General features: G+C 47.3%; 1 protein-coding gene across 1 annotated transcript in view; it reads right to left on the bottom strand.

Annotated features, from left to right (window-relative positions):
• Positions 1 to 23,563, bottom strand: part of ATP1A1 (ATPase Na+/K+ transporting subunit alpha 1) — a 39,918-nt gene extending 16,355 nt beyond the window's left edge. The window contains exons 1-9 of the mRNA XM_090056908.1: positions 23,413 to 23,563; positions 8,216 to 8,323; positions 6,938 to 6,997; positions 5,214 to 5,417; positions 4,736 to 4,849; positions 4,096 to 4,230; positions 3,798 to 3,915; positions 2,715 to 2,983; positions 1,639 to 1,837 (exon numbers count right to left, since the gene is read on the bottom strand). Coding sequence (XP_089913034.1) covers positions 1,639 to 1,837; positions 2,715 to 2,983; positions 3,798 to 3,915; positions 4,096 to 4,230; positions 4,736 to 4,849; positions 5,214 to 5,417; positions 6,938 to 6,997; positions 8,216 to 8,323; positions 23,413 to 23,424 — 1,219 coding nt within the window. The 5' untranslated portion in view covers positions 23,425 to 23,563. The remainder of the gene's footprint in view (positions 1 to 1,638; positions 1,838 to 2,714; positions 2,984 to 3,797; positions 3,916 to 4,095; positions 4,231 to 4,735; positions 4,850 to 5,213; positions 5,418 to 6,937; positions 6,998 to 8,215; positions 8,324 to 23,412) is intronic.
• Between the last annotated feature and the right edge of the window lie 1,869 nt (positions 23,564 to 25,432).

Raw genomic sequence — 25,432 nt, 5'->3', positions numbered from 1 at the left:
GATGCTTAAGGCATCTACCGCATGCAGACTGTGGAACAGCTTCAAAAGATACAAATCTAACATGCTTTCCCTGAGAGGGAAGGACTATGCAAAAGGCTGTTAAGAAGCCAACTGCTAGTTGAGAAGGAAACATTTGACTGATAAGCTGGGAAGATTTCTTTCAGGAACAAACGCTGGTTTATATCTACTATAATCAGGCTGATCGTTGGAACTCAAGTGCTTCCAAATAATGCCTTGCATTTATAGCTTTGCACTGGTGTTAAGTAGCTGAAGTACTAGTGTGGGCCAGACCAAGCTGCTCTCAGAACTGGTTTAGACAAGTGTGATTCAGGCCTGGGGAAAGGCAGTCTTCCACATCACTCTTCGTGAAATGCTCTCTGAATATCCAGCAGGGGCAGAATCAAGACTGACACTGGTGAGCTGAAGGAGACTTTCTGCTTAGTCTGCTAAGTTCTGCTGTCTCAACTGAACAAATTACTAGCTACATACGTTCTGGCTCTCACAGTGAAGTCTACAATTTTGGCCTGGTAATTAAGATTTCATGGCAGAAAAATAACAACAACAAAAATAAAAGCACCATATTCATAAGTTAAAGCAGGCTTGCAACAGCTAAGCAGTAACCTTTCCCTGCTGGGCTGCATGCTTCCTTATTGGGCTGCACTGTTCCCAGGAGTTGTAGTCTGGAGGGTGGATGTCCCCATTCTTTTCTACAGCCCAACACCCCTGATTGAACTGCATCTCCCATGACCAAATGTAGTTTGAGACAGAAGCCATCACAAAGGTTTCTTCAAAGTCAATTTATATGACAAAGCCATAGCCCTACTCACAGTTCATGAGCAAATGGAGTGCTAAGTGTATATATTTCACAACTCTGGAAAGTGGCGCCTTCAGAAAGTGGATTTTAAAGCTATTGTGTAATGTATCTGCAAAACGCTAAGAGCACCGACACACGACAGACACCTGCTCTGACACATGTTAATCAGCACTCATTGGAGTAGACTCAATTAACTGAGTGTGCTCACTGGCCTAGGCATCATGTGTATTCAGCTTCCCCATGCTTCATAATGGCAGCAGGGCCACTTTAACTAAAGTGTCAAATGAGCTTTAGTTAAAGCACCCCTGCTGCCATTTTGAAGCACAGGATGCTGAAGCATGAGATGCTGCAGGTGCTTTAATTAAGAAGTGGCTCCCAAGAGCTGCTTCAGTTAGAGTGCACCCTCTTCCCCCTGCACCTTGGGGCACACGTAAAGGTGCCCTAAGATCTTACTTGCAAGACTGATGCGTCCTGGCAAAATACCCACATCTTATCAAGGTCATGGATCAATCTAAAACTTAGTACAAGTATAGTAAGTAATCTTTCCAATGCTCACTGGCCTAACAAGAGGTATACATTTTATTAGAAGTGTAGCTTGAAGCAGGGGGCATGTAGAAGGTCCATATAAATTAGCTTGGAACTCTTATCTACCAAGAAGTCCACAACCCCCCCCCCCAAAACTTTTAATAGTCTGCAAACTGGGATGAAAAGAGTCCTCCTGGCTAGTTAGAGGTAACAAAATTTGGAAGTTAACAAGAGGAGGGGTCTTTCCAAGAAGCTATACATTTTCAGTCAGAGATTAAGTACCAAGTGAAATTTCTTACCACTCTGGTTCTCTGTAGTGTCAGCCTCATGGATCTGATTGTCAAACCACATGTGGGCAACTGTCATGCGGTTCTGAGTCAGGGTGCCAGTCTTGTCTGAGCAGATGGTGGACGTAGAGCCCAGGGTTTCCACAGCTTCCAAGTTCTTTACCAAACAATTCTTACGAGCCATCCGCTTGGCTGTTAGTGTCAGGCACACCTGGGGGAGCGGGAGAGGTGGGATGAGATAAATGCTTGTGTACCAAGTGGGTTCCACAGTGCCCAAGTATCAGAAGGTTCCTGTCATTCTGTTTCCCCAGAAACAGCATTCACCCCTTCTATTAACTAGGCAGCTGGGAGACTCATTGATTTATAGCCGTATTAAATGGAGATGGTACATATTTCCTCTTTTATAAATTATTCTCAAAATATCACTGGGCCTAGAAAGAGTGACATGCCATAAAGTAAAACCATGACTCAAGGGCAAGAGATTTTTAAAGAACTGGGTGGCATTTCAGATGGTTTAAAAACAAAAAAAGAAAGAAAAGACCCAGGAATGTAAGGCCTAATGCTTCCCTCCCAGCAATTCAAAACACAGCCAAAAGGCCAAAAAAGAAAAAGGGTCGGGAGAATGTGCCTTTCATTCTAAAAAACTGCTGGAGGCAGTAAGATTATTAGCCATATACCAAATGTCTCCTGCTTTCCAGCACGTTAGGGAGTAAACTGATGAACTTCTTTTTGTTCCCTTCAGCTAAAGATGGTAGGTCCCTACTGGTGAATACATTTGTGCCAATTTTTAAATATTATTTGGCAAATTAGGACTGACTTGTACTTGCCAAACAGCCTGAAAGTTGTGCTAAACTCAGCACCTGCTGAGGGTTACCCACTATCTAGATAAGTAGATGCTAGACAGAAACATGCTGTTCATCCAAGAGACAGACATCAGCTTCTGGCCACTTTGACCTAGGACATTACTCTACAATTAGGATCTCCTGTACTGAACTGGGGAGGGCCATGTCTTCGAACATCCAGTAGTGTGGTTTCCTAGAAGAGTGTTAAGTGTAGCTGATATTAAGTGCCTTCCCCCAAGAGCTTACCGTGACAGTAGCAAGCAGACCTTCAGGGACATTGGCTACAATGATGCCAATGAGGAAAATGACAGCTTCCAGCCATGTGTACTCAAGAATCAGTGATAGGATGGAGAAGGAGACACCCAGGAACACAGCCACTCCGGTGATGATGTGAATAAAGTGCTCAATCTCAGTTGCAATGGGGGTTTTCCCCCCTTCCAGTCCAGAGGCCAGACTGGCAATGCGGCCCATCACAGTGCGATCTCCAGTGTTAATGACAACACCACGGGCAGTGCCTGGAGGACAGAGACAAGCTGCAATACAGTACTTGCTGAGGCCAGACTCAAGAGAACTTTCAGCTCCAGCAGGCTGGAAGAAGCCATTCCAAGTCTCTATATGGGTGTTTGACTGTGGAGTGAGAAGTGTGAGGCCATCAGACCACAATGCCCCTTGTTGTTCCTATCTACATCAAGGGCTCTACCTATGGATTACTAACCTGTACTTTAGTGTCAGGGTGCCTAGGATTTGGAATCAACTTCCAAGAGAAGTGGTGCTGGCTCTTACCCTGGGGGTCTTTAAGAAGAGACTAGATGAACACCTTGCTGGGGTTGTTTGACCTCCGTACTCTTTCCTCCCATGGCAGGGGGTTGGACTTGGTGATCTGCTCACGTCCCTTCTGACCCTAGCAACTACGAAACTATAACCCAGCCCCAGTGAAGGGATTTCTACAGGGGTAGGGCTGCCTATCACCAGGGATCCCATTTTTCCCGTTTAAAAAGAAAAATGACTTCTATAAGTAGGAGTTCAGATACCAGACACTTTCTGACAGCATCATATCTGCTCGAGGCTTTCTTTAATCCAAATTAAAGGAACAGAAGTACAGCGTTTAGGAGAAATAAGAAAGATACTAAAGCAGCTTTAAACTTTCCCTACTAAATTACTGCATAATATGACTTTTTACTAGATACAGCCTTTCTAGGAGCTAATATTCTATTCATGTTTGGGTGTGGAGCAGAGAACCACATACATGTTTACTGTTGCTATTCAAGTTTCCTGATTAAGTGTTCTAATTCCCAGTGTTACATCTGAGAGAATGTGAACATCACATACCTTCCACACAGTTAGTGGAGAAGAAAGCAATGTTCCGGGTCTCCAGTGGGTTCTCATTGGTGAAGTCTGGAGTCCTGGTCTGTGGTTCTGATTCACCAGTGAGTGAAGAGTTGTCTACCTGCACAGGGAAGATCACAGTTACACTTATAAGTGGAAATTAAGAGTGAAAAAACACTAGAATTCTAGGGCACTTCTATACCACTACTTAAAAAATAATGAAAGGATATCCTATGCAGTCAATTAGAAACATGACTTCCATAAGTAGAACATGAGATCCCAGACACTTTGATGCACCCACCTTACAGCCATGAGCAGATACGATGCGAAGGTCAGCTGGAATTCGGTCTCCCCCTTTCACTTCCACTAGATCTCCAACTACAACACCTTCAGCATTTATGCTCAGCTTCTCACCACTTCTGATCACAAGGGCTTGCTGCAAAGTAGTTAAGAGGTACACTGCTTTAAAATAGATTTTTATAACAACAACAACAACAACACGCCTAATAATAAGAAAGAGAAGGCACGGAATGTTTTTAAATAGCTGTGCAAACAGTCAAAAGGTATGCACTTAGACGGGCATGGGATTGAAAAAAGAAAAACAACAACCCACTGGCTTGCTCTTCCTGAAATTATAGCTCCTGTTGCCATGATGACTCCACAGTTGTCAGATGTGATATGGGATTTTTATTCTCTACAAGAGCCAAGTTTAAAAAGTGCTTTATAACCAAGCCAAATAGAGAACCAGCTGCAGAAGTGTTCTGCTGGATGGTAGAGGTGTTCAGTAAAGAGCATAGCCAGTGTATATTAGCAAGGCTATCATAAGGTCAGAGGAACAAGGAAACTTCTGTTTTTAACATATGGAAATCCAGTCACGTATTATACAGCCAAACACCAAAATTTAAACTGGCCAGAATGCAGGGAAGTAAGACATTCCATACCTGAGGTACCATGTTCTTGAAAGACTCCATGATCTTAGAACTCTTTGCTTCTTGGTAGTAGGAGAAGCAGCCAGTTATGATGACAACAGCAGCCAACACGATACCCAAGTACAACTGCAAGAAGCAAGAATGGAATGAAAATGTGTCATGGCATGCTTCAGCTACATGCATTATATTTAATACCACCATTAGAGCACAGCTGCTTGCAGTTATTGCACAAATCAACAGGCATAAATCAGCCAAGATTTAATTAACATTTAAGAAAACAACAGTTACTTCCATTAATGGGAAGGATCTTTGGTGGGCTGAACTGAGCTTTTCAAGGCATACAATAATAGAAGAAAAGGGATCAGTTTGAGCAAAACCTACATTTGCGGGAAGAGTTCCTGGACTGAAAGTTTAAACTCAAGACAAAACAGCATGTTTAGTGCAATTCAGATGAGCCTCCCACAGTAGTATATGCACACTGGCTACTCACGTTATCATTATCTGCCTCCTCCTCCATGGCAGTTCTGATACCATAAGCCAAGAAACAAAGAACAGCTCCAATCCACAGTAAGAGGGAGAATCCTCCAAAGAGCTGCCGGCAGAACTTTACCCATTCAGGAGTGGTGGGTGGAGGTGTGAGGCTGTTTGGGCCATCTCGAGCCAAAATCTCAGCAGCACGAGCAGGTGTCAGACCCTAAAACACAGGAGGAAACACATAGGTCAGATACTTAACAGCCATAACAATCACACCATAAAGCTTCCTCATAGGCACAGTTTACAGGTATAGAGGAAAAAGGAAGGAACTGGGAAACCATTTGCAGTTCATTCCTGTCCTACTTGAAAAAGGGTCTTGTCTACTTTGCTTCCCAGCTTTGCTGATCTCAAGGGGACTGAGTAAGTGTCAATGGGAAAGCAGTGGGCATTTGTTCAGCCTTTACCAAGATACTATATGTAGTGACCTACCTAATTTGTGGTGGCTGCCTCCATATTTCTGTAGTTCCAGCACAGCATCAGGCTCCATTTTCACAGCAGAGCACAGCAGGGCCCTCCACACCTGCCAATCTCTGGGGCAGATGGGACTTCTGGGACCCCTCAGCCAGAGACATGATGGGGGCCCTGCCATGCTCTGCTGTGAAAAACTTCTCCTTCTCTCTCTCTCCCATGCTTCAGGGTGCCAGGCCTTCCTCCCTCTGTTTCCAGATCCCCACTCTCTTTTCCCTACCTTGCTGGCCATTTTCCTGCTTTTTTTGCAGGACTGGGCTTTTGCCCCACAGGCAACCTGCCAAATTCTCAGTTTCCACAAAAATTGCAAAATCATGAATTTGGTAGGTCCCTAGCTCTAAATTTTGCATGATATATATGACTTCCATTTCTATTTCACATGTGAAAGTAACAGTTGGTGAGAAGATACAAAGGGGCCAGGAATTCAAAGAGACAGGCCTTCAGCACCAAAGGCATGACACAAGTGGTCCACAGTAAAGTATCTCCTTCAACATAGAGCAGAAGCAAAAAGATGAAGATAACAAGAAGAGATAATAGCCTGATTTTAGTCTCCTGAAAAGTTCTGAATTCCAAGCAGTCAAGATTTGACAAGAGAATTAAGTTGCTCAATTTAAGTTGCTCCTAAACCCCGGAAGAGAGGGAACTTGCTGCTACATACAACTATGATACAACCCCTGCCCTCCCACCAAAAAAACCCCCAACCAGGTGAAAAACAACCAAGATACTTCTGTATTCCAAGAGCTGATCAAATTATTTATGGTTTTTACGCATCTCTTATTTAAAAATGTGACATCTTCTCTTTTTTAAATTGCCATTGGTTGTCATTTAATCTCGGGCCATAAATTAGCTTATGGCAGAGGACTCCTACACAAGAACATCTCCTATAAAACACAAGCAAATAGTCTTATTGTAGGAGTTCCTAATGCAAAAATTAAGAGTCAATCTGAGCTTGGAATACCTGAGACTTAGATAAGCAAATACCAACTTTTTTTTATTTTTTTAAGCAAAGTCATTAGAGTATTTAAGCCAGGAAACAGTGGAAGAAGAGAGAAGTATCAGTGAAATCTACTGCCAGTCCAACAACTCTCCCAATGGCTGCAAAATTTAACTGAAACAGCGAAGATTAAGGATCTGAGACTAATCCTCCACACCCCCTGGCCTATCTTCATGACAGACAGACTGGTGAGGGAGGGAACATCAAAATCTACCTACCCGACTCAAGTCTGTTCCATATTTGCGGTGAAGTTCATCAAGGCTGAGTTTGTGATCATCCTGAAGGGCAGAGAAAAGAGTGATTAGAGGGGAAAAACAGTACCTGTATAAGTGGGGAGCAGAGGGTAACAACTTTCTACTTTCCAGTCCCTTGGCAATCACTTCCTAGGACAGAGAATCTCATTGCAAGGAAGGCAAGTCAGGGCTGAGGAGCTATCCAAGTGGTACCCTGGCCACGCAGCTCTTCCCTTTTAGCTTCACAGCTTAATGTTAGGCTTCTCTACTATATGCTGGGAGGAACATGACAACTAACGAACATAAGCTGCTCTTCAGTGTTGCCTAGAATTCTAGTCTGAATCCAGAGAAGTTTCTTTGGGTGGGTGAAAGGAAGAGGTGTAAAGACAACTTGTTAAGCACTGCAACCTTTCCTTGCTAACATAAAAAGGAATCTTGTAACTGTCCTAAATGCCAAGGCAAATGAGAGCTAAACCAGAACATGCAGAAAAACTTATGTATAATTCACTAGTTGAACCAATTCCTCCTCAAAATGATTGTGAGGTGAGATGTACCAGATAAAGTCTAGATCACTGATTCTCTGATAGAATGCCAGGGCACCCTGGGGTGTCATGAGATCCTTTGAAGAGTGGCACAGGAAAAGTGAAGAGATAACCAGATAAGGCCAGGCTCAGGTTTTCCCTGTCTGGCTGTACCCCACTGCCCACCTGTGTGAGGAGGTAAGCACTCTAATATAGATATCAGTTTGCTGCTCAGTTGACAGAAGTTATGGAGAGGTGCCTCAAGCCTATGAAGGTTGAAAACCACTGGTCTAAATGCACAAAACGAGATGGTAGCTAGAGCTAAAAACTATAGCTTAATGCATACCACTACCAGAGCAGGCCATGGCTCTAAGTGAAATCGGGCAAACTACATTTTTTAGTGAGTGATGGCTTCCAAACAGTAGAGTGATTGCACTGACACAAATGGGGTAGCACTTGCTCTAGAAATACATTAGGGCAGGACCTAAGCCAGGCCAGGTACTTTTTGGACACACCAATATAGAGCCAAATTTTCTCTAGGTGCTTGAACACCTTGGAAAATTCGCCTGAGAACCTAAAAGTCTGAAGAGATTACTGAAGAGACCAGGAGAGGGAGGGTCAGAAACTTCTGTCACTACACTTGACAACTCAGCAGCTTCCAACCACTCTGCTTCCAGAGAAGTGTTTTCAGGCCAGTGCATATTGCTAAAGAGCCAGCCCTGACCTTTCTTCATGCTCTTACCATTGAAACTTCCTTTTTCAGTTCGTCCATATCCCTCTCTTTCTTCCCCTTTTTCTTCTTGGCGCCATGTTCTGATGTGGCGGTGGGCTCATACTTGTCACGTCCACTCTAAGAAGAAAAAAAAAAAAAGTTAATCAACACAAAGCTTCTCTGACTGGTTAACTGTCAGAACACATAAGGGCTCTGCATTCTTCTTGTATGTGAAATTTCATTGTCAAATAAACTGTTTACATTTAAATTATGCCACCTTCCTACAAACAAACAAGCAAGCAAACAGGCTTGTCCACCAAACAACATCCATATGCTATGCTGATTATTGCCAGGGATTGTGCAAGTGCTGGCCTAACTAGTACGGACGGGCTACATGCTGTGGCTTGGTTTAGAAATCCGAGCCTTGGTCCAGCTGAAGTGACGGACTGCACATAATCCATTCCCAAGTGCATAAGGAGGCTCCTTCCAAGACATTAAAGATATTAATGCCTCCTCTTCCCTTGGTCTTTCCTAAAGTGCGAGGAGAGATTCTGCAGTACAACTAATATTTTCTTGTTCACATAACCTTAGAACTTGTGAAAGTTAACATCAAAACACTCCTTCTTGCTCTGAAAGTCTACCAGATAAATACTGCAGGTTAAAATAAATTCAGCCTTCAAAAACAAACACAAAAACAAAAACAGATCCCCCTGTAAATATTCTGACATTGTAAGCAGGATGTAACCCTGGGGCTGGACCCAATGATCCTTTGGGGTCCCCTTCAAGCCCTACGTTTCTATGCAAAAGTGTTTGTTATGGCAAGTCACAGGAATCCACCCACTCTTACACCTCATGGAACAAATTCTACTTCTAGACTTTGGTTTTCAGCAGTTTCCAAATCCCTTAAATTACAAGAAATTCTGCATGAAATCATGCTCTAAGGCTTCGTTCAAGAGTATAACCAGCAGGCAACAGATACATAAGCAATAGTCTACTTTCCTATAAAAGTCCCTAGCAATTATAAAACAGAGAAGATGAGCCATATAGAAAGCAAAAACATCTCTGAATAGAAATAAAACTCGTAGCCTGTCACCAAAACTGCACATATTTCCAGACCAAAAAAAAAAAAAAAAAATCTGCCTCAATGTTAACACAAGCTTTCTCTGTAGATTTCCATACTTGCCTAAGTCTCACGTGATGCAGCTATTTCCTTTCTCCCTTCTGCTCAACATCTAATAGAAGCTGGTAAAATTTTCCCATGATATTTTCCATTCTAATTAGAACTATATACTACACTAGATATGTGTGATATAATGACCATTACCTGCAATATACATCTTATAAAACTGATAGATAAGGAAATGAATAAAACTGCTACTGTAGGGTATGTTCCCATTATGTGCAGATACTCTGAACTAGGAATTACAATCCCTGCTAAAACAGACAAAAGGAGACTGAGAACCTATTATCTTATCTATGCCTTATTAGACACAAGCTTTTAAAAAAAAATCTCATTGCCATGTTTTATAAGTTACAATGTGCCAGGAAAACTTACCAGAAGCTAAAAAGAAAAAAAAAAAAAAAATCAAGAGAAAAACCAAACATTCTTGTCCAAACTGACAAAAAATAATAATTGTATCCACCCCTGCTCCTTCCCCCCAGTATAATCGTGAGTTTCTTCCTTTTTCATGTCCTTGTAACAAGGATGTGAAATTTGCAGATTCATTGGAATTTGCAAGGCCACGCCATGGGCACTTCTGCTAGACAAACTTGCGACCTCTAGGCTCACAACTGTGTGACTTAGCACACAGGCCACCCCAACCCCTGGTATTTGTGAGGTGAGATGCATCCAGACAAGGGTCAAGATGCACGAGTGACTATACTCCCCCAACCACGTGTAGCATCTATGGCTTGCACGTGATTTTACACAGAGCAGCACTGGGTTGCCTTTTCCACTCAAGGTGAGCATTTATGTGCTTCTGCCTGCAACATGTACACGTAAGAAAGAGCTGTTCTGTCAGAACAGCACTGCAGGCTATTTTTAATGAATGGTATGGAACTTGTCCTCTGCCTCCTCTTTATCTGTAAAGAATGAAGGAGAGTTAAAGAACAGCATTCTTGACATTCTCTTCCCTGTGCTCAAACTGCACTTGATTTTTTCTAAGGTGAAAGCAGCAGTGCGTACTACAGCCCCGACATTCCAAGACACAAACATCTGCTACAGGGTAATTTGAAACTGGTTTTAAAAAAAATACAACCCAAAAACCCAACACTGCTATAGCATTTTCCCAAGGCTTGACCAGGGCTCTTTCCCATCACACGAGTTCCAGTTAAACTGTTCTTAAATCAAAAGTGTCCTAACTAAACAGCAAATCAACATGCAGGCTGGGGCACACAACATACATACAGTATATACAGTTAGTTCCTGGTCTCTTGCTTCAAGCTTAAAGAAGAAATGAGATTTTTTGAAGGAAAAAAAAAAAAACCACACAGGGTGGAGTGCATAATGTGTGTGGAATCTGCTCATTTCACTCTTTCTACTGCCTTTACATGAAATGCTATGGATGTTCAGAACGAAGCTGGATTAATTTACCCATTTAGCCCCACTGTCCAAGTCACGTCCTGAGTATCCAAGCTGTCTCAAGGCCCTCACTGAGCAGTGCTCAGCTGAAAACATGCAGGATTAATTTGAACCCATTCGTTTCAGGCTCCTCTGTGACTCACTCCTGTTAATTTCTGTTTTGGTGTGTTTTTTAGTAAGGCCTTGGACACCATTCTGCAACTCCCAACACACCTCCTCCTCCTCCATCTAAACTGACAGCAGCAGAACAGCGACTGCACATGGTATTTATATTAGGTTATTATTTTGAGCATAACAGCCAAGTTAACGCTAAAAATATAAGAAAAAAACCCAAACAACCACTGCATTTCCCCTGGGGAGTACAACTTTTCCTGGCCAGAATGGGGGTAGGGGCAGGGTATGGCTTATGCAACACTTTCACCAAAAAGAGTTAAGGTTTCTTTCTTTTTTTTTTTTTTTACATATATTAAAAAAGGTGCAGTTTTCGGATGTGGTGAACACCCATGGTGGCTACAAACTTCCTTGAGAGTTGCAGGCACTCAGGTTTGGGTTTTTCAAAGGTGCTAGATTTCTAGCTGGTATGACTGCAAACTGCTGTGATACGGTGCAGCATTTTCCTCAAGCATTATTTATAATAAATATATATCTGAAAGCTATAGCTAGGATACAGAAAAAACAACAAGTTGTCACTAATGAGTAGCCGTGTCCTGAAAAATTCAACCTACCACTGGCAAAAAGGCTTAGAAGTGTTCCAAGACAACACCATGACTTATAAGCAACAAAAATCTGCCTTCACTTTACAATATATTACACCTGTGTGAAGTGGTTAATATTTGCTCTGGATTCAGATCCAGCTGATTTGGGGGACAGTGATTTGATTTGGCGATTCGAATCACTGCCCCAATTCGATTTGGTAGAATCTGATTTGGAGATTCAGCTGCTGCCAAATCTCTGAATCAGCCAGGCCAGGCTCATCCCCCACCCCACTCGCAGCCTGGCAATGGTTGCCCCAGCTCCTGGCACTTGTTATAAAAAAGCCCAGGCTTAGCGAGTGCTGCTGGGCAGGGGCTAATCCCTGCTGACCCTCACTGCCCCACGCTGCACGGGGGGGCTCTGCATGGGGGGGCTGGAGGAGTGGGGGGGGGGAAATCAGGGGGCTCGTGCAGAGCCCCCCTCGCAGCGTGGGCCAGCAGGGATTGCCCCCCCCCCCAACACCCGGCAGCACCTAGTGAGCAGCACCTAGTGAGCACCAGGGCTTTTCTTTAAAGCAACAGGAGCTGGGGTGGACTGGGCAGCCATGGGGAGGGCTGGGGGGAGTGCGCAGGGGGGGCTGGCAGGGGTCCCCCCCATGGTCCCCTCCCTCTGCCCCTAGTACTTATCAGCTCCGAGTCAGCTGCAGCTCCCTGCTACTGCCACTTGGGATGCCCTAATTAAAGCTCTCTGAATCTGTGCCAAAGATTCAGAGAGCTCTGGATAGATTCAGACCTTTAAACTGGCCCCCTGATTCAATTAGGAGATTCAGCCACTGAATCAGCCCAAATCTCCTCCTAATCGAATCACCATCCGAAGCTTCATGCAGCCCTACAACATATGTCATTTGGGGACAGCTAGCCAAGCCAGATTACTTTAAACATCAGTCTAATATCAGTAGCTGAGAAACCACTACACTTTTAGTCTCTGCCTCTACAGTCATTGTCTCTTTGTTCTAGCAAGATGGGAGGCGTGTTTGTTTTTCCAGTGTGCAGCCTGTCACAGTGCTTGGAGTTGGAAGGAGTTGCAGGGGTTCACTCTGCTGCCAACATCCTAAGGATTTACTATTTTGATTCCCCAATGTCTCCTCCTTAGCTGCAGTCATAAAATGAAAGTAAGGCATACAGCTTTTTGTTTGCTCTTTCTTTCCAACCACTGACCTTCAGTTATGCTGGTGATAAGAAGGAAACTCGGAAACCTACCCCTGGAAATGCTACACACAGGGCACAAAGGTTTCAGATACGGCAAAGATTTCAGCTACTTCACCAGCTCTGGTGCTTCATTCAGCCATATAATTATGTGCATGAACTATTAGGGGAACCTACCCCTGAAAAAGGTTGAGAAGCTTGCCTGGATATGTTCAGGTTTTTTATAAATGTTTATGACTGGCTTGGTCTGAGCTTACAAGCCAGCGTTAAGGACTTACAGAGAACTGTGCCTATGCTGCACCCCAAAGAAACACAAGATAAGGAAGAATAAGGCAGGTTGTGTAGACATATTACAAAACAAGGGCAATTCATAGCAGTGTAGGAGAGTGGTGAGGAAGATCAGCTTAAGAGGAGAAGTTCAAAACTGCTGTTCTACATCTAAACTCAAAAGCAGTACATTAAGAACCAAACAAAATAAAGCAGTCATTACCGGTGACTCATAAGTTATGTGGTGCAATCACACATTCACATCATTATAATCAATGAGGCACAGAAAACAGAAAGAGGTGCTGCCTCACTATTTCAAAGACAGATTCCAGCAATTAAAGTTTCCAAACGAGTCATGGAGAATGACTGCTTTTCCCATGACTGGAAACACAGCAACTGTACCCCCTTGCCAATTCTGGAAGCGAGGTTGGCAGATGGTGTAAATCCCTCCTGCCCCCACAAGTCACCCTAAAAACATGTGATTAGCTTCCCATTTCTGGCAGTTTATTCATATACTACAATAGCTTCCCTTAGGGGATGTCATGTCATGTCTACATGTTGTGCTATGTCCATATAGTGATCACGTGGGTCTACACGTGATCACCAGCTATGCTGCTGTAGCGACACCCTCTCCTGATACAACGCGCTGTTATGGTGACATATCTGGGAAACCTAAGCACGTGCCGCCCACATGGCGCAGTGAATCGCCAGTACTGCGCTGTGCTTTAATACTTCTAAAAGTAAGTACTAAAGCATGGTGCTGTAGCAATGCTGCCGTATGGTGGCACATAGAGATACCATAAGTCACCAAAACACCACCACGGAAGTCTGACTGTGTGACTACCAATACCTTACACCAGTGATTCACAATTTATGACTCAAGACTACAACTGGTCCCCTGAGTGCATCAGTAAAAATGAAAAAGGGCCCACAGTGAGAAAGTTCAAAAATTCTGAAGCCTGTTGGTAAAAAAAAGTTTTGAGAATTGTAGTCTTCCACCACCTGGCATCCAAACAGGGAATGTAACAAGCAAGCTATTTTTAGCCTGGTCTCCTAAACGTTCTCTAACATTTGTCTGCCCTCTTAATGACCATGGAATTGGTAAACCACTTATAACCAGGGATCCAGGTTTTCCGTTTGCTGCAGAAGAAAACGGCAAACAGCAGATTTTGTCCTTTAAAGGAGGAAAATGGCACATTTTCCCTTTGCAGGCTGGCAGAGATCCAGCCTGTAAGGGTCTGCTTGAGGCTGGGTGGAACAAGATTCAGGGGGAAGCCACATGTATGTGCACGTGCACATGGTAGCCAGCCAGTTTGGTAGACAGCAGCTTCTGCAGCTCCCTCCAGGTAAGTCTATGGGGTGGGGGAGAAAAATAGACCCTGTAGCACTGCCAGTGCCCCTCACTCCCAATCCACAGTCCCCCATTCCCTAGCCCTGCTGATGTCCTTCACTCCCACTTATGAAAGGGGTGGTTGTAGTCCACGCATGGCAGGGGGTGAGGGTGGAGCACAAGTGATGCCTCAGGGGGCGGGGAGCATAGGTGATGTGTCAGGGGCACGTGACCCCCAAAATTCCTGCACCCACAGTGGGGCGGGGGCTCCAGCCTGGCCGGACCAGCTCCAGGTAGGAGCCGCCTCCACAGTGGGCAGGACCTGGCACAGGAGGGAACACCACCATGGCTGCTAAGGTGAGGCACCTCCTACCCACCAAGTGCAGTGGGGGGCACAATTCTGCACAGCCACTGCACCACACAGCCATGGTGTTGCAACACTACCTCCCACACAGCCATGCCCTGCTGTAGGTTCATAAATGGGGGGGCACATACCCCCTAAACCCCAGACACAATTGCCTGTGCCCACACCCCATTCCCCACACACCCACCCTCACACACAGGGGCGATGAGGCCTGGAGGTGACAGACAGTGGGTTGGGAGCGAGAAGCACTAGAAGGATGGGGTAGGGGGGGCGTGGGGCCTTGTGGGCTGAGAGTGCCACAAAGCAGAAGGGGGATAACCACAATGGGACCCACATCCTGGTGAACAAAGGGACCAGGGGAGCTCTGATTTTCCATGATAAACCCCCCCCAAAATCAAATGCCAAAATACATAGGTATTTAGAATTTATTATAATGACTGAGGCACTGAGAGGCTTCTATACGGCTTTAAAATTGTAAATATCAATAAAACACTGTTCAATTAATGTCTCTCTCTACAGTGGCATTTCATTTTAGCCAGGGAAAAATGCAGACTTGGGATTTTTTTTTTAAATCAGAGAACTTTTGGCTTTTAAAATAGAGAAAACCAGGGTCCCTATGATAACTGTTCAGGTTCTTTGCAGAGATAGTCCATGGACAATAGGTTACATTGGGGGTAGGAAACGTTTTTGACTGGAGTGCTGAAAAACCCGCAAAGTCTACCTTGTAAGGTGGTGAAGTACCAGCATGCCAGGAAAACAAAACTGGGGCAGGGGGTACATGACAGGATGATCTGCATATTAATATAATTAATAATCATAAATGTTGGGTTTTTTGTTTTTTTACAATAAATACCAGGTTTCCTAAAAGTAAATAAAAGTTCATATACTATCTTTGTTCTTGTGTATTCTTTTTTGTTAAGTACGTTGTGATGAAAGAGCAGAGAGAGAGAGAGAGAGAGAGAGAGGGGCAAGTGCTTGGGAACGGGGAAAAGTAGGTGCAAGGTGGAGGCACTACAGGCAGGCAGGCCCAGCTGGGTCCTTGGGAAAGCAGCAGATGAGAGTGGGGGCTGCCTCGAGGCTTGTAAACTCAGGGCGCAGCCTGGCCTGCGCAGCTCTGTGCGGATGGGGCACTGCCACACTGCTCATGAGGGGATGCTGGTTGGCCAGGGCAGGACACTGGGCTCAGCCTGCGTGCTGGGCACAGCACAAGTGGGTCACAGCCCCCCAGGCCGTGGCAAGAGACCCTCAGACTCTGGGAACAGCCACCTCAGGCGGCACTCAGGGGCAAGCCATCCGGAAGCCTGCAGTGCAGCAGCCCTGTGCAGTGCTTGCCGCGGCCCTAGCCCTTGAAGAGAGCTGTGGGTGGGCAAGACCAGGGCCTGGGTAAGCTGGGGCAGCTACGGCAGCCATGCCCTCACACTAGTGGTGGCTCTGCCCCACTTGTACCGTGCTGAGTGTGCAGGGAGGCCAAGCCCAGAGTCGGAAGCCCCCCCCACCCCCCAGTCTGGTGTCCTGCCATGGCCAGGTGGCATCACCTCGCAGGCAGGGCGGCTGCGTCCCATCCCTGTAGGGCTGGGCCAGGCCCCACCTTGAGTGCTCCTCAGCACACCTGCCCACCACAGCCCAAGCTCACAGAGCCCCGGGATAGCCCCCTCTTCTCACCAAGCCCCTGCCTTCCCAAGGGCCCAACTGAGCTGGCATGCCTGTGACACCTCCTCCTGTGCTGCCGCCCAGCCCGGGCCCCGGCCCCAAGCTCCTGGCCCGTGCTTGGTACCCTGGTGCTGCCCCTGCCTGGGTGGGATAAGGTGTCTGTTTGCCCACACCTAGGGCTCACCCACCTGCTGGGAGCCTCCAGCACAGTGGCCCAGAGCAGTGCCTGCCCTGGCCCTGGCTCCTCCCCCCACACAAGCTCCCTCCGGGGGCCAGGCCAGAAGGCAGAGCCTGGGGACAGGAAGCAGTCAGCAGCCCTGCCGGGGCTCTCCTGCCTCCACCCCCAGGGCCAGTTGCAGTGCTGGCACCTGTGGCTGCTCTGGAGAGCCCGGAGCAACAACTTAAAACAATTAAAAAAATTTCCTTGCATGCCTCCTGGTGTGCCCGGGAAAATGTCTCTGCATGTCATTAACTGGCACGCATGCCAGGGGTTGCCAATTCCTAGGTTACATTGTTCTGTTCCAGAGATATAACTGCCTTCAGATCCAGGGGCCTTAAACCACTGTCCATTTATTATTCACAGGAAAATTCTCCATGAGAAGCAAGGTCTCTTGCAGTTATGTGACAGCTCAGACAAGTCGCTCCTATTCCAGGAACAACCACAGGACTCCGAGGTGTGGAACAACATGTCCACATTCAATGGGCTGCCTTCCAAAGCCTTCCCTACCCCATTCTGTGCTGCTCTAGAACAGCTGCCCCCCCAGTTTTTCTGGGGAGGCCATGGTCATTCTGTCCCTCCCCTATCCAATTATGTAAGCAAGGGGGCAACTGCGGAGGGGGAAAATAAGTTATTACTGCACTAGGAATATATAAATGCCTGGATACTGGACATTTAGCTTCAATCACTTCTGTCAGCCATAACCCTTATCAGCTTCCAGTAAGAAAGTGCTCTTAGCCTAGGCTGGGTTTAGCAGGCCTGGGCCAGACAAACTTGTACCCGCTGTCCTTTCGGAAAAAGAAGAAGAATTAGCAAGGCGCAGAGTTTTAAGCTTTTGGTTGAGAAGTTCCACAAACACCTGCTTCTGCCAGAACACTGGCTTGCTCCCAGAGTAGCTGTAGGGAAGGTCTTTCCCTTGGTATAATTCTGCCTACCTGCTGTCCACTCCAGGACAGACAGAGACACACACAGACACCCCTGGGTAGGTGTAACTGAGCTGTGCACAGCTATTCTGCCTGGGCTGAACCCCACATATTCAGGTGACACTCGAGTTGCCCAGCCCAGCCCAATACAGTCCCCTTCTTTATGCACCCATTTCTCTTTTCCACATGCAGTAATTAACAAGATGCACATACTTTTCCTTCCCCATAGATGGGTGCTTTGGTTAAGAGGAAGGCTGCTCCTGGGCATGTCTATACATTCTCTTAATGTGCATTACCAAAAGCACATTAATTTAGTACCTCTGGATGCCTATACACGAGCATGGAGGCTGCTCTGACACACTGCAATTACAGTGTGTTGGAGCAGACTTGATTAAATCGAGTCTGCTGGAGCATGGCGATTACCATCCTCCAGCAGCCTCGCGCATCTCATATATCAGTGGCCCAATGCTTAAAACTGGCAGCAGGGGGTGTTCATGAACAAGCTTTAGCTGAACCACCACTGCCACCATTATTAAACTCAGGGACACTGATATACAAGACAGCGTTGCTTTAATTGTAGCATCTGTTGGAGTTGCTCTAATTAAAATCCCACCCTCTCCCCGAGCATGTGCCAAAGTGTCCTCCACTGTGAAGTACTAGAAGTACACATTAGCCTATTTTCATGCGCATTAGTGAAAGAGAATGGTTTCTGTGACACTTTAAAGTGCATTAAAACGAGCTAATGTGCATTAAAGCACACTTGTAGATGCGCCACCTGTAAGACAAACTGGACAAAGATGGGAGGCACCATGTCCAGACTCTTGAGTCATACGGTCTTTACACCCCCACCCTTTCCATTACACATCCCTTTCTTTAGAAGGACCCGGGTCAGGATCAGACTCATTTGATAGTCAGACAACGTGTGCACTATCTTGTGACTTAGAACAGTGTTGCAACCAGTCTCAGGTTTTTCACTGGCAGCGCCACCCCCCTTCAGTCCAAGGGTCAGAAACAGGCCAAGTTACTTACTACACATCTGATTTCCTTAACGTAACTTATTTAAATTTCAACAATGAGTAGGATGACGAGTCTCCATGCCATCAGACAACAAGGAATCTTAAAACCCTCCCATTAAATCTGTTGAATCACTACTGTAAAATTTCTACAGAATCATAGAGGGCATTTGTACACATACATTTTCATGCTGAGGCACACTGGAGATCCGGCGCATTGGAGCAGACTTAATTAATCAAGTCTGCTCTGCATGCGAGCTGAAGCTCACTGCGTTGCATTGCGTGCAGTTGTATAAGTGGTGAAATGCGCATCAGCGTGCATAAAATGGTGGTGGTGCGCTTTTGAACTAAAACACCTTCCATGTGTTTTAGTTTAAAAGCGTGCCACCACCATTTTCTCAGCACTGATGTGCATTTTGCTGATTATACCAATGTATGCACTACAGTGCTGGGCACTTTTAAAAGTGACTTCCGCTGCGGCGCAAGCATGTGTACAAATGCCCAGAGATTAACATCTGGGAGACTTGCAAAAAACCACCAAACAAATCCCAATTTGTACAGGAAACAGAGAGCGACTACCTTAGTTCTTCATGGTAACAATCAACCTAGTGGCCACTGCAAAAAAATGCATTATGCTGAGCCATTACACAAGGAGACATCATTGGGGGATTTTTTTTTTCCAATTTGGAGTTTGTACAGTCATATGTTCCTCAGGCTCCCTCACCATTCACGTATTTGTGTCAACATTGTGACTGCTACATGGCATTGACTAACTGTGCATTGTACTAGCCAATGTTTACACAGCACTCAGGGAAATGTAAAATACTGCAAGGTACGTATAACTAAATAAGCAGAGACATTTTGGAATCTTCTAGGAATTAAAATAAAAGGAAAAAAGGCAAAAGAACTTCTACCTTATAATTTATAGTTACCTGTGAAGCAACTGAAAGGAACCAGAAGAATCCAGTAGGAAACACAGATACAGCTTTTTACTTGTAAGTAGAGCCTAAGTGATCAGTACATAACTTTTAGATACAGGATTTCTGCTAGCTTTTCTTGCCTTCTTGGCTTCACTCAACTTCATGTCTTTAAATCTAAGGGTCTTTTATTTTTTAAGACAGCATTCATCATCACCATTGAGGAACTTTTTTTTTGCTTACACTTTGGGCAAAGTACCAGGAAATAAAATGCTGACACTGACCCTTACTGGAGGGCCAGAGATTTCACACTAAGTCCTCTGCAGTACTGGACTACACCAGTAGCTAACAGGTTGGGTGATACAGTCTGGATATCTGCCCCTCTTCCCCCTCCACATTTTATCACTTGCCCTACCCATGACTACTGAGCAAACAGCCTGCCAGTAACAGTACCTCCATAAACTTTCCCCCCAGGGCCTTGTGCCTTAAGAAGTCTAAAGTACTTTTTTAAATGGCCAAATGACATTTAAATGACCAGACTTTCAAGCTTAGCTCCAAAAGGGCATCTGATAATATTGCCATGCAACTAGAATTCCTGTTTCCGTGCCTGAGATGACTGTTAGTATAACCTTCAACCTGGAACATGCTTTCTCTAGACAGTCCTTTATAACAGCAGTTCTCAACTGGGGGTATGTGTCCCATAGGGGGCTGCAAGCAGGTTTCAGGGAGTCCACAGGGGCAGCAGATCTGGTGTGATTCTGATCTCCAAGGTCAGCTGGAGCAGCCCATGCCTAGGCTAAGCCCACTGCCATGTTCATGGAAAAATGTGGTTTTTCTCCTTTAAAGGAAAAAAACATGGGAAACAACCAGTCTTCCCTTACAGGCTGGCAGAGTTCCAGCCTGCAAGGGGCTGCTTGGGACTGGGAGGAGGCCAATACGGTAGGAGGCATAGGGCATGTGCCTGTATACACATGCACGAAACAGCCAGGCAGCAGTGAAGAGCTGTTCCCATCAGAAAAATGCGGGGAGGAGGGCAGGGATGGATGGACAGACAGACAACAATGCATCAGGGAGATGGGAGAGGCATGTGCCCCCTTCCCACAGCAGGCATGAGGCTCCAGCCTGGCCAGACCAGCCAGCAGGATCTGGCATGGGAAGGCAGAGTGGGGCAGCAAGACTCATTCGTGCTGCCAGGCCCCCCACTCCAGCTGTGCCACCAGCAGCAGCAGTAACGGCCCCGGGGAAGGAGAGGACCTCCTTCTTCATAGGGGGAAAAACAGGCTTTTAGGAAGTCAAATCTCTTAAAATCTTAGGTATCGGGCTATGGTTTTGATGGCCCATTCTATTATTTCCCATTCCCACTTCTGCCACCGGGGGGGCTGCAGGTCAAGAGTGACAGACACGGGCAGGACCCTGGGGGTGAGGGGGCAGCTGCTGGTGGAGAGAGACAGAGGTCTTGAATCAAAAAGCTAAGAACCACTGCTTTATAACATAACCTGAGGTTACCCAAAGTTGTGAGCCACAGAACCAAAGCAAGTGGTACACTGGGACTATGAAATTCTCACCTTCAAATAATTAGCTGAGGGCAGCCAGTTCCTGCCTTCTACTGAAGTGTCCCAACAACTAAGTATTGCATAAACCATAACACATGACGTGTTACAATGAACTTGTTCAAGAGTGAGACACAATTTCTAACACCAACCAGAGACTGAATGGCTGAACAGGCTTCTCTTACACACTGCCTACTACCATGCCTCCTATGGCTGCCCCCTATACATGCCCACTTCCTCCATGCAGCCTATACTCCAATGGGTAGGAAACTTGTGTTTTCCAAGCATTGCTACTTGTAAGAACAAGAGATTCATTTAGGACAAAAAAGGAAAAATAAAGAAAAAGATGCGTGTGTGTGTGTGGGGGGGGTGTTTGAAGAGGCTGCTCTTTTTTTTTTTAATATTATACACAGAAGCCATTTATTCCCTGCAAAGCACATTTCCTCTAGTGATCTAGTGCTTTGCCTGCTGGGTACATCTCTCCTTCCTGTCCTGAGCCCTTGGCAGAACAGCCTTGCCCATGGGATACATTTCTCTTCAGATTCCCTTTCAGAAGCTCTATATTTAGGGGCCTACAGGATTCACAGCAGAAGTGGGTGTGCTGTGGCTCCTTTAATTCTGCAGGTCCCTCCCCATGCGCCCTTCCACCTCTAATCAGTGCTTGAAGCTTGCTCCTGATCCACAGGGAGGCAAAAACTGTTGTTTTAAATATGGCACCATTTTTGCCTCCTGCTGCTGACTGGCTGAGGGACCCCAATGCTTGTCGCTGACTGGTCTGGAGGCAAAAACCACACCATGTTTAAGGCCGTGGTTTTTGCTTCCCTGCCAATCAGGAGGGAGTGGTGGGGCCCTCTGCCAATCAATGGCAGAGGGCATGTGGGGAACATGAAAGATTAAAGGAGCTGCTACGCACCCCACTTCTGCCGTGAACTTGGTAAGTCCCTACATATATGAAAACAGCTTTGCCCACTGGATACAGCTTGCCTCAGTTTCCCTTCCAGAAGCCCACTATTGAAACCAGCTTTGCCCACTGAGCACATCTCACAGAAAATGAGGGTTGGATGGGACCTCAGGAGGGCATCTTGTCCAGCCCCCTGCTCAAAGCAGGACCAGCCCCAAAGAGATCATCCCACTGAAGGCACTGCCTATTTGAGTCTTAGAAACTTCCAGGGATGGAGACTCCACCACCCCTCTGGGTAACCTGTTTCAGCGCTTCACCACCCTCCTAGTGAGAAAGTTCTTTTTAACATTTAACCCAGTGGTCACCAACCTTTTTAAATAGATCACCTTTGGCATTTAAAAGCAATCCAAGATCTACTGTGTGCTGCTGCCACCCCCACCCCCACCACACACACAAAGCAGGTAAGTCTGGGGGTAAGGGGGAGCAGATCAAGGCAAAGGGAGAAAAAATTAGTTGGGGGTGCACCTTCCCAGCAGTTAAGTCCTGCCCTGCTGGGGCCCCACTCAATTTACACCTGCTCCTGCCTCTGCAGCACTGTCCCTCACTGCAGGGGGCTTGATCTAGTCCTTGCCCCTTCCCTCCCCCATGGACTGACCTGCTGGGCTGGGACGCCTGTGTGCATGCATGTGGGCACTCAGCCTCTCCACTCCAGCCTCGCATTGACACCAAGATCTACCACAAGAGGTTCAGAGATGTACCGGTGGATCTCGACTACGATGGCCATCATGGAGGACAGTCTGGTTTTCTGCTACTCTGTCCTCCATTGAAACCGAACCAGACACCTTTATGCCATATGAGATAAAGGTGTCCGGTTTCACATCAATAGAGAACAGTCTGGTTGTCCTCTATGATGGCCACCCTAGTTGAGATCCACTGTTTGGTGACCACTGATCAAACCTAAACTGCCCTGGCTGTAACTTGAGACTGTTGCTGAGTTTCTTTTCCAGAACCAGCGAGCTGGGACCTTGCCCACTGGGCATCTCTCCGGCATGCCCTTCCAGAAGTGTGCTTCTCTCCTCCCTTTCCTTTCCAGAAGCCCTGTGTGAAACCAGGGACCGCTGAGTGCATCTCCCTCATTCCCCTTCCTGAAGCGACCTACTGAAACACAGGGCACGTCTCTGTTCCTCCTCCCTGTGTGAAACCAGTGACCCGGGGCCTTGCCCGCTGGGCCCAGCTGTCCGTGTCCCTGCCAGAAGCCCTGCACAGAGCCAGCCTTGCCCGCTGGGCACCATCCTCGCCTCAGTTTCCCTTACAGCAGCCCGCTCCTGAAGCCAGCTCTGCCCACTAGGCACATCGTGCCCCGGCGGCTCGGGGCCTTGCCCGCTGCGCACCACCTCCCCTCAGGCTTCCTTCCCTTTCAAGCCGCTTCCCGCGCCCGCGAGACTCCACCTTCCTCGCCCTCCCCTTCCGGCTCTGCCGCCCGGGCCCTGCCCGCAGCCCGCAGCCCGGCGGGGTCGGCTCGGCGGCGCCGGAAAAGCCGAGGGCCGGGGCGGCGCCACGTGGGGACAAAGCGCACGCGGGTCCCGCCGCGGCGGCGCGCAAAGCGCGGCGCTCACCCCCTTGCCCATGGCGGCGGGTCGGGCGGCCTGCGCTGTTTCGGTGCGGGGCTGCCACGCGTCCTGCCCGGCGGCTGCTGTTGCTGCGCGTCTCCCCCCCCGCTGCCGCCTGCTGGTGTTGTTGCTCCCGCCGCCGCCGCCGAGAGATGAAACGGGGCTGGCTTTTCAGCAGCATAAAACTAGGCTAGGAGAGCCCGCCCCCAGCGTCCGGGCGAGGGGCGGAGCGGGGCTGGCTCTGCCCTTCCGTAGTCAAGGGGATGGGAGCCCGGAGCCTTCAGACCTTTGTGCGGGGCCGGGTGGACCCTGCTCCGCGTGCCCGAAAGCGCGGCGGCGTTTCTGAAGCAGCTCTTGGGTGCTGCGAAACCCCGTCCACTCTCAGGGAGCCGGACTCTAGGCCAGATGAGCCAAACCAGGTCCAAACCCGTTTGAAGCATTCAGGGTGGCTCCCTGGACGCACAAGTATCCTCCACCCCAGCCTGGGGCTTCAGATACTTTCAGTCCTTTGGCAGCAGTACTGTAAGCAAGGAAGTCGGGTGCCCGCCCTTGCCCCATTCTCAGATCCCGGGGGCACACGCGGTGGCAGGAGCCAGCCTTCCCCTGTCCCTGCGTCCCCCCGCAAATGAGTTGCTTGCAGCTCCGTCCTGCAGCCCACCTCAGCTGGGAAGTGCCTGTTGGCACCCCTTCAGCGCCTGTGGCAGTCGCCCTGCTTGCCCCCTTCTTGCTACAGCACTGTTCGGCAAGCATCCTATGTGCAGGCCCAAGCCCAGAGGCTTGGGGTTTGGATGCCACTGAGTTTTGCTTTCCCTACCCACTTTGGGGTTTGCTGTCAGTGTTGGCTGCTGGCCTCGAAATAAAGTGAGGCTTCGACTTTGATGGCCCAGTTCTCACACACTCCAGATGACTTACTGTGAACATTATAAAGTCAATAAGAAGACATTTGCGTACTCATCTTGCATACTTTTCAGTGTCCAATAGTGTTCCAGCACTGTACAATTGTTTTGAACTTCCAATATGATAATATCATAGCTAAAACCTGAAGGAGCTGGGGCCACCACCTCCAGCTCTGCCTCTGTGCTGGGCCTGTGAACACACCTGTTCCTGCGAGCGTGGTTGTGACCATGCTTCTTGTGCCTGTGAACACACCTGTGCATGCGAACATGCCTCCTGTGTGCCTCAACATGTGTGCAAACATGCCTTCAGTGCCTGTAAATACACTTGTGAACACATGTCCTGTGCCTGCGGACATGCCTCCTGTGTGTATGAATATGCCTGTGAATATGTCTCCTTTTCCTGTGAATATGCCCATGAACTCACCTCCTGTACATATGACTATACATCCCATGAGTGTGAACAAGCCTGCCCACACAGTCTAAACACAGAAGCAGCAGAGTTCAGACCTCGGAGAGGTTGCACAAGAGTTGCAATTAATTGTTCACTTGCTTCCCTCAGACCAGGCCAGTCCATTCAGATGGTTTCTCTAGTCCTGAATCTTGTCTCCGGTGGTTGCCGTGCCATGTAGAGCAGGAGTGGCCAACCTGCGGCACAGGTGCCACAAGAGGGCAGGAAGCACAAAGCAGAGGAACAGCTTAGTCAGAAAGCACAGCATAACGCTGGGCAGCAGATCACGTAAGGGAAAGGGGTACAAGTGGCACGTGGGGAAGATGGAGGGCTAATTTGTGGCACATCTACCAAAAATGTTGGTCCCCATTACTAGAGGAAAGTACAGAAAAATCCACTGCAAGTACTTACTGCAGGGATCTGGGTTTTCTGTCCACTAGGGGAAACAGCAGATTTTTTCTTTTAAAGGAGAAAATAATGGATTTTCTCCTTTAAAGAAGAAAAATGTGGGAAACTGTGGATTTCCCCTTGCAGGCTGGCAGAGTTCCAACCTACAAGGGGCTGCTTTAACCTGGGGTGGGGCAAGGGAGGGCAATCACAGGCAGAGAGTGCCACGTGCATGTGCATGCATACACATGCATGTGGCAGCCAGGCAGCATGGGGAGCAGCTCGCAGGTAAGTC

Source organism: Crocodylus siamensis, chromosome 1, assembly GCF_052110815.1.
Source record: "Crocodylus siamensis isolate JL-2025a chromosome 1, ASM5211081v1, whole genome shotgun sequence".
NCBI lineage: Eukaryota > Metazoa > Chordata > Crocodylia > Crocodylidae > Crocodylus > Crocodylus siamensis.
Note: the sequence above shows the minus strand (reverse complement) of the source record. Positions and strands in the feature narration are given on the sequence as shown.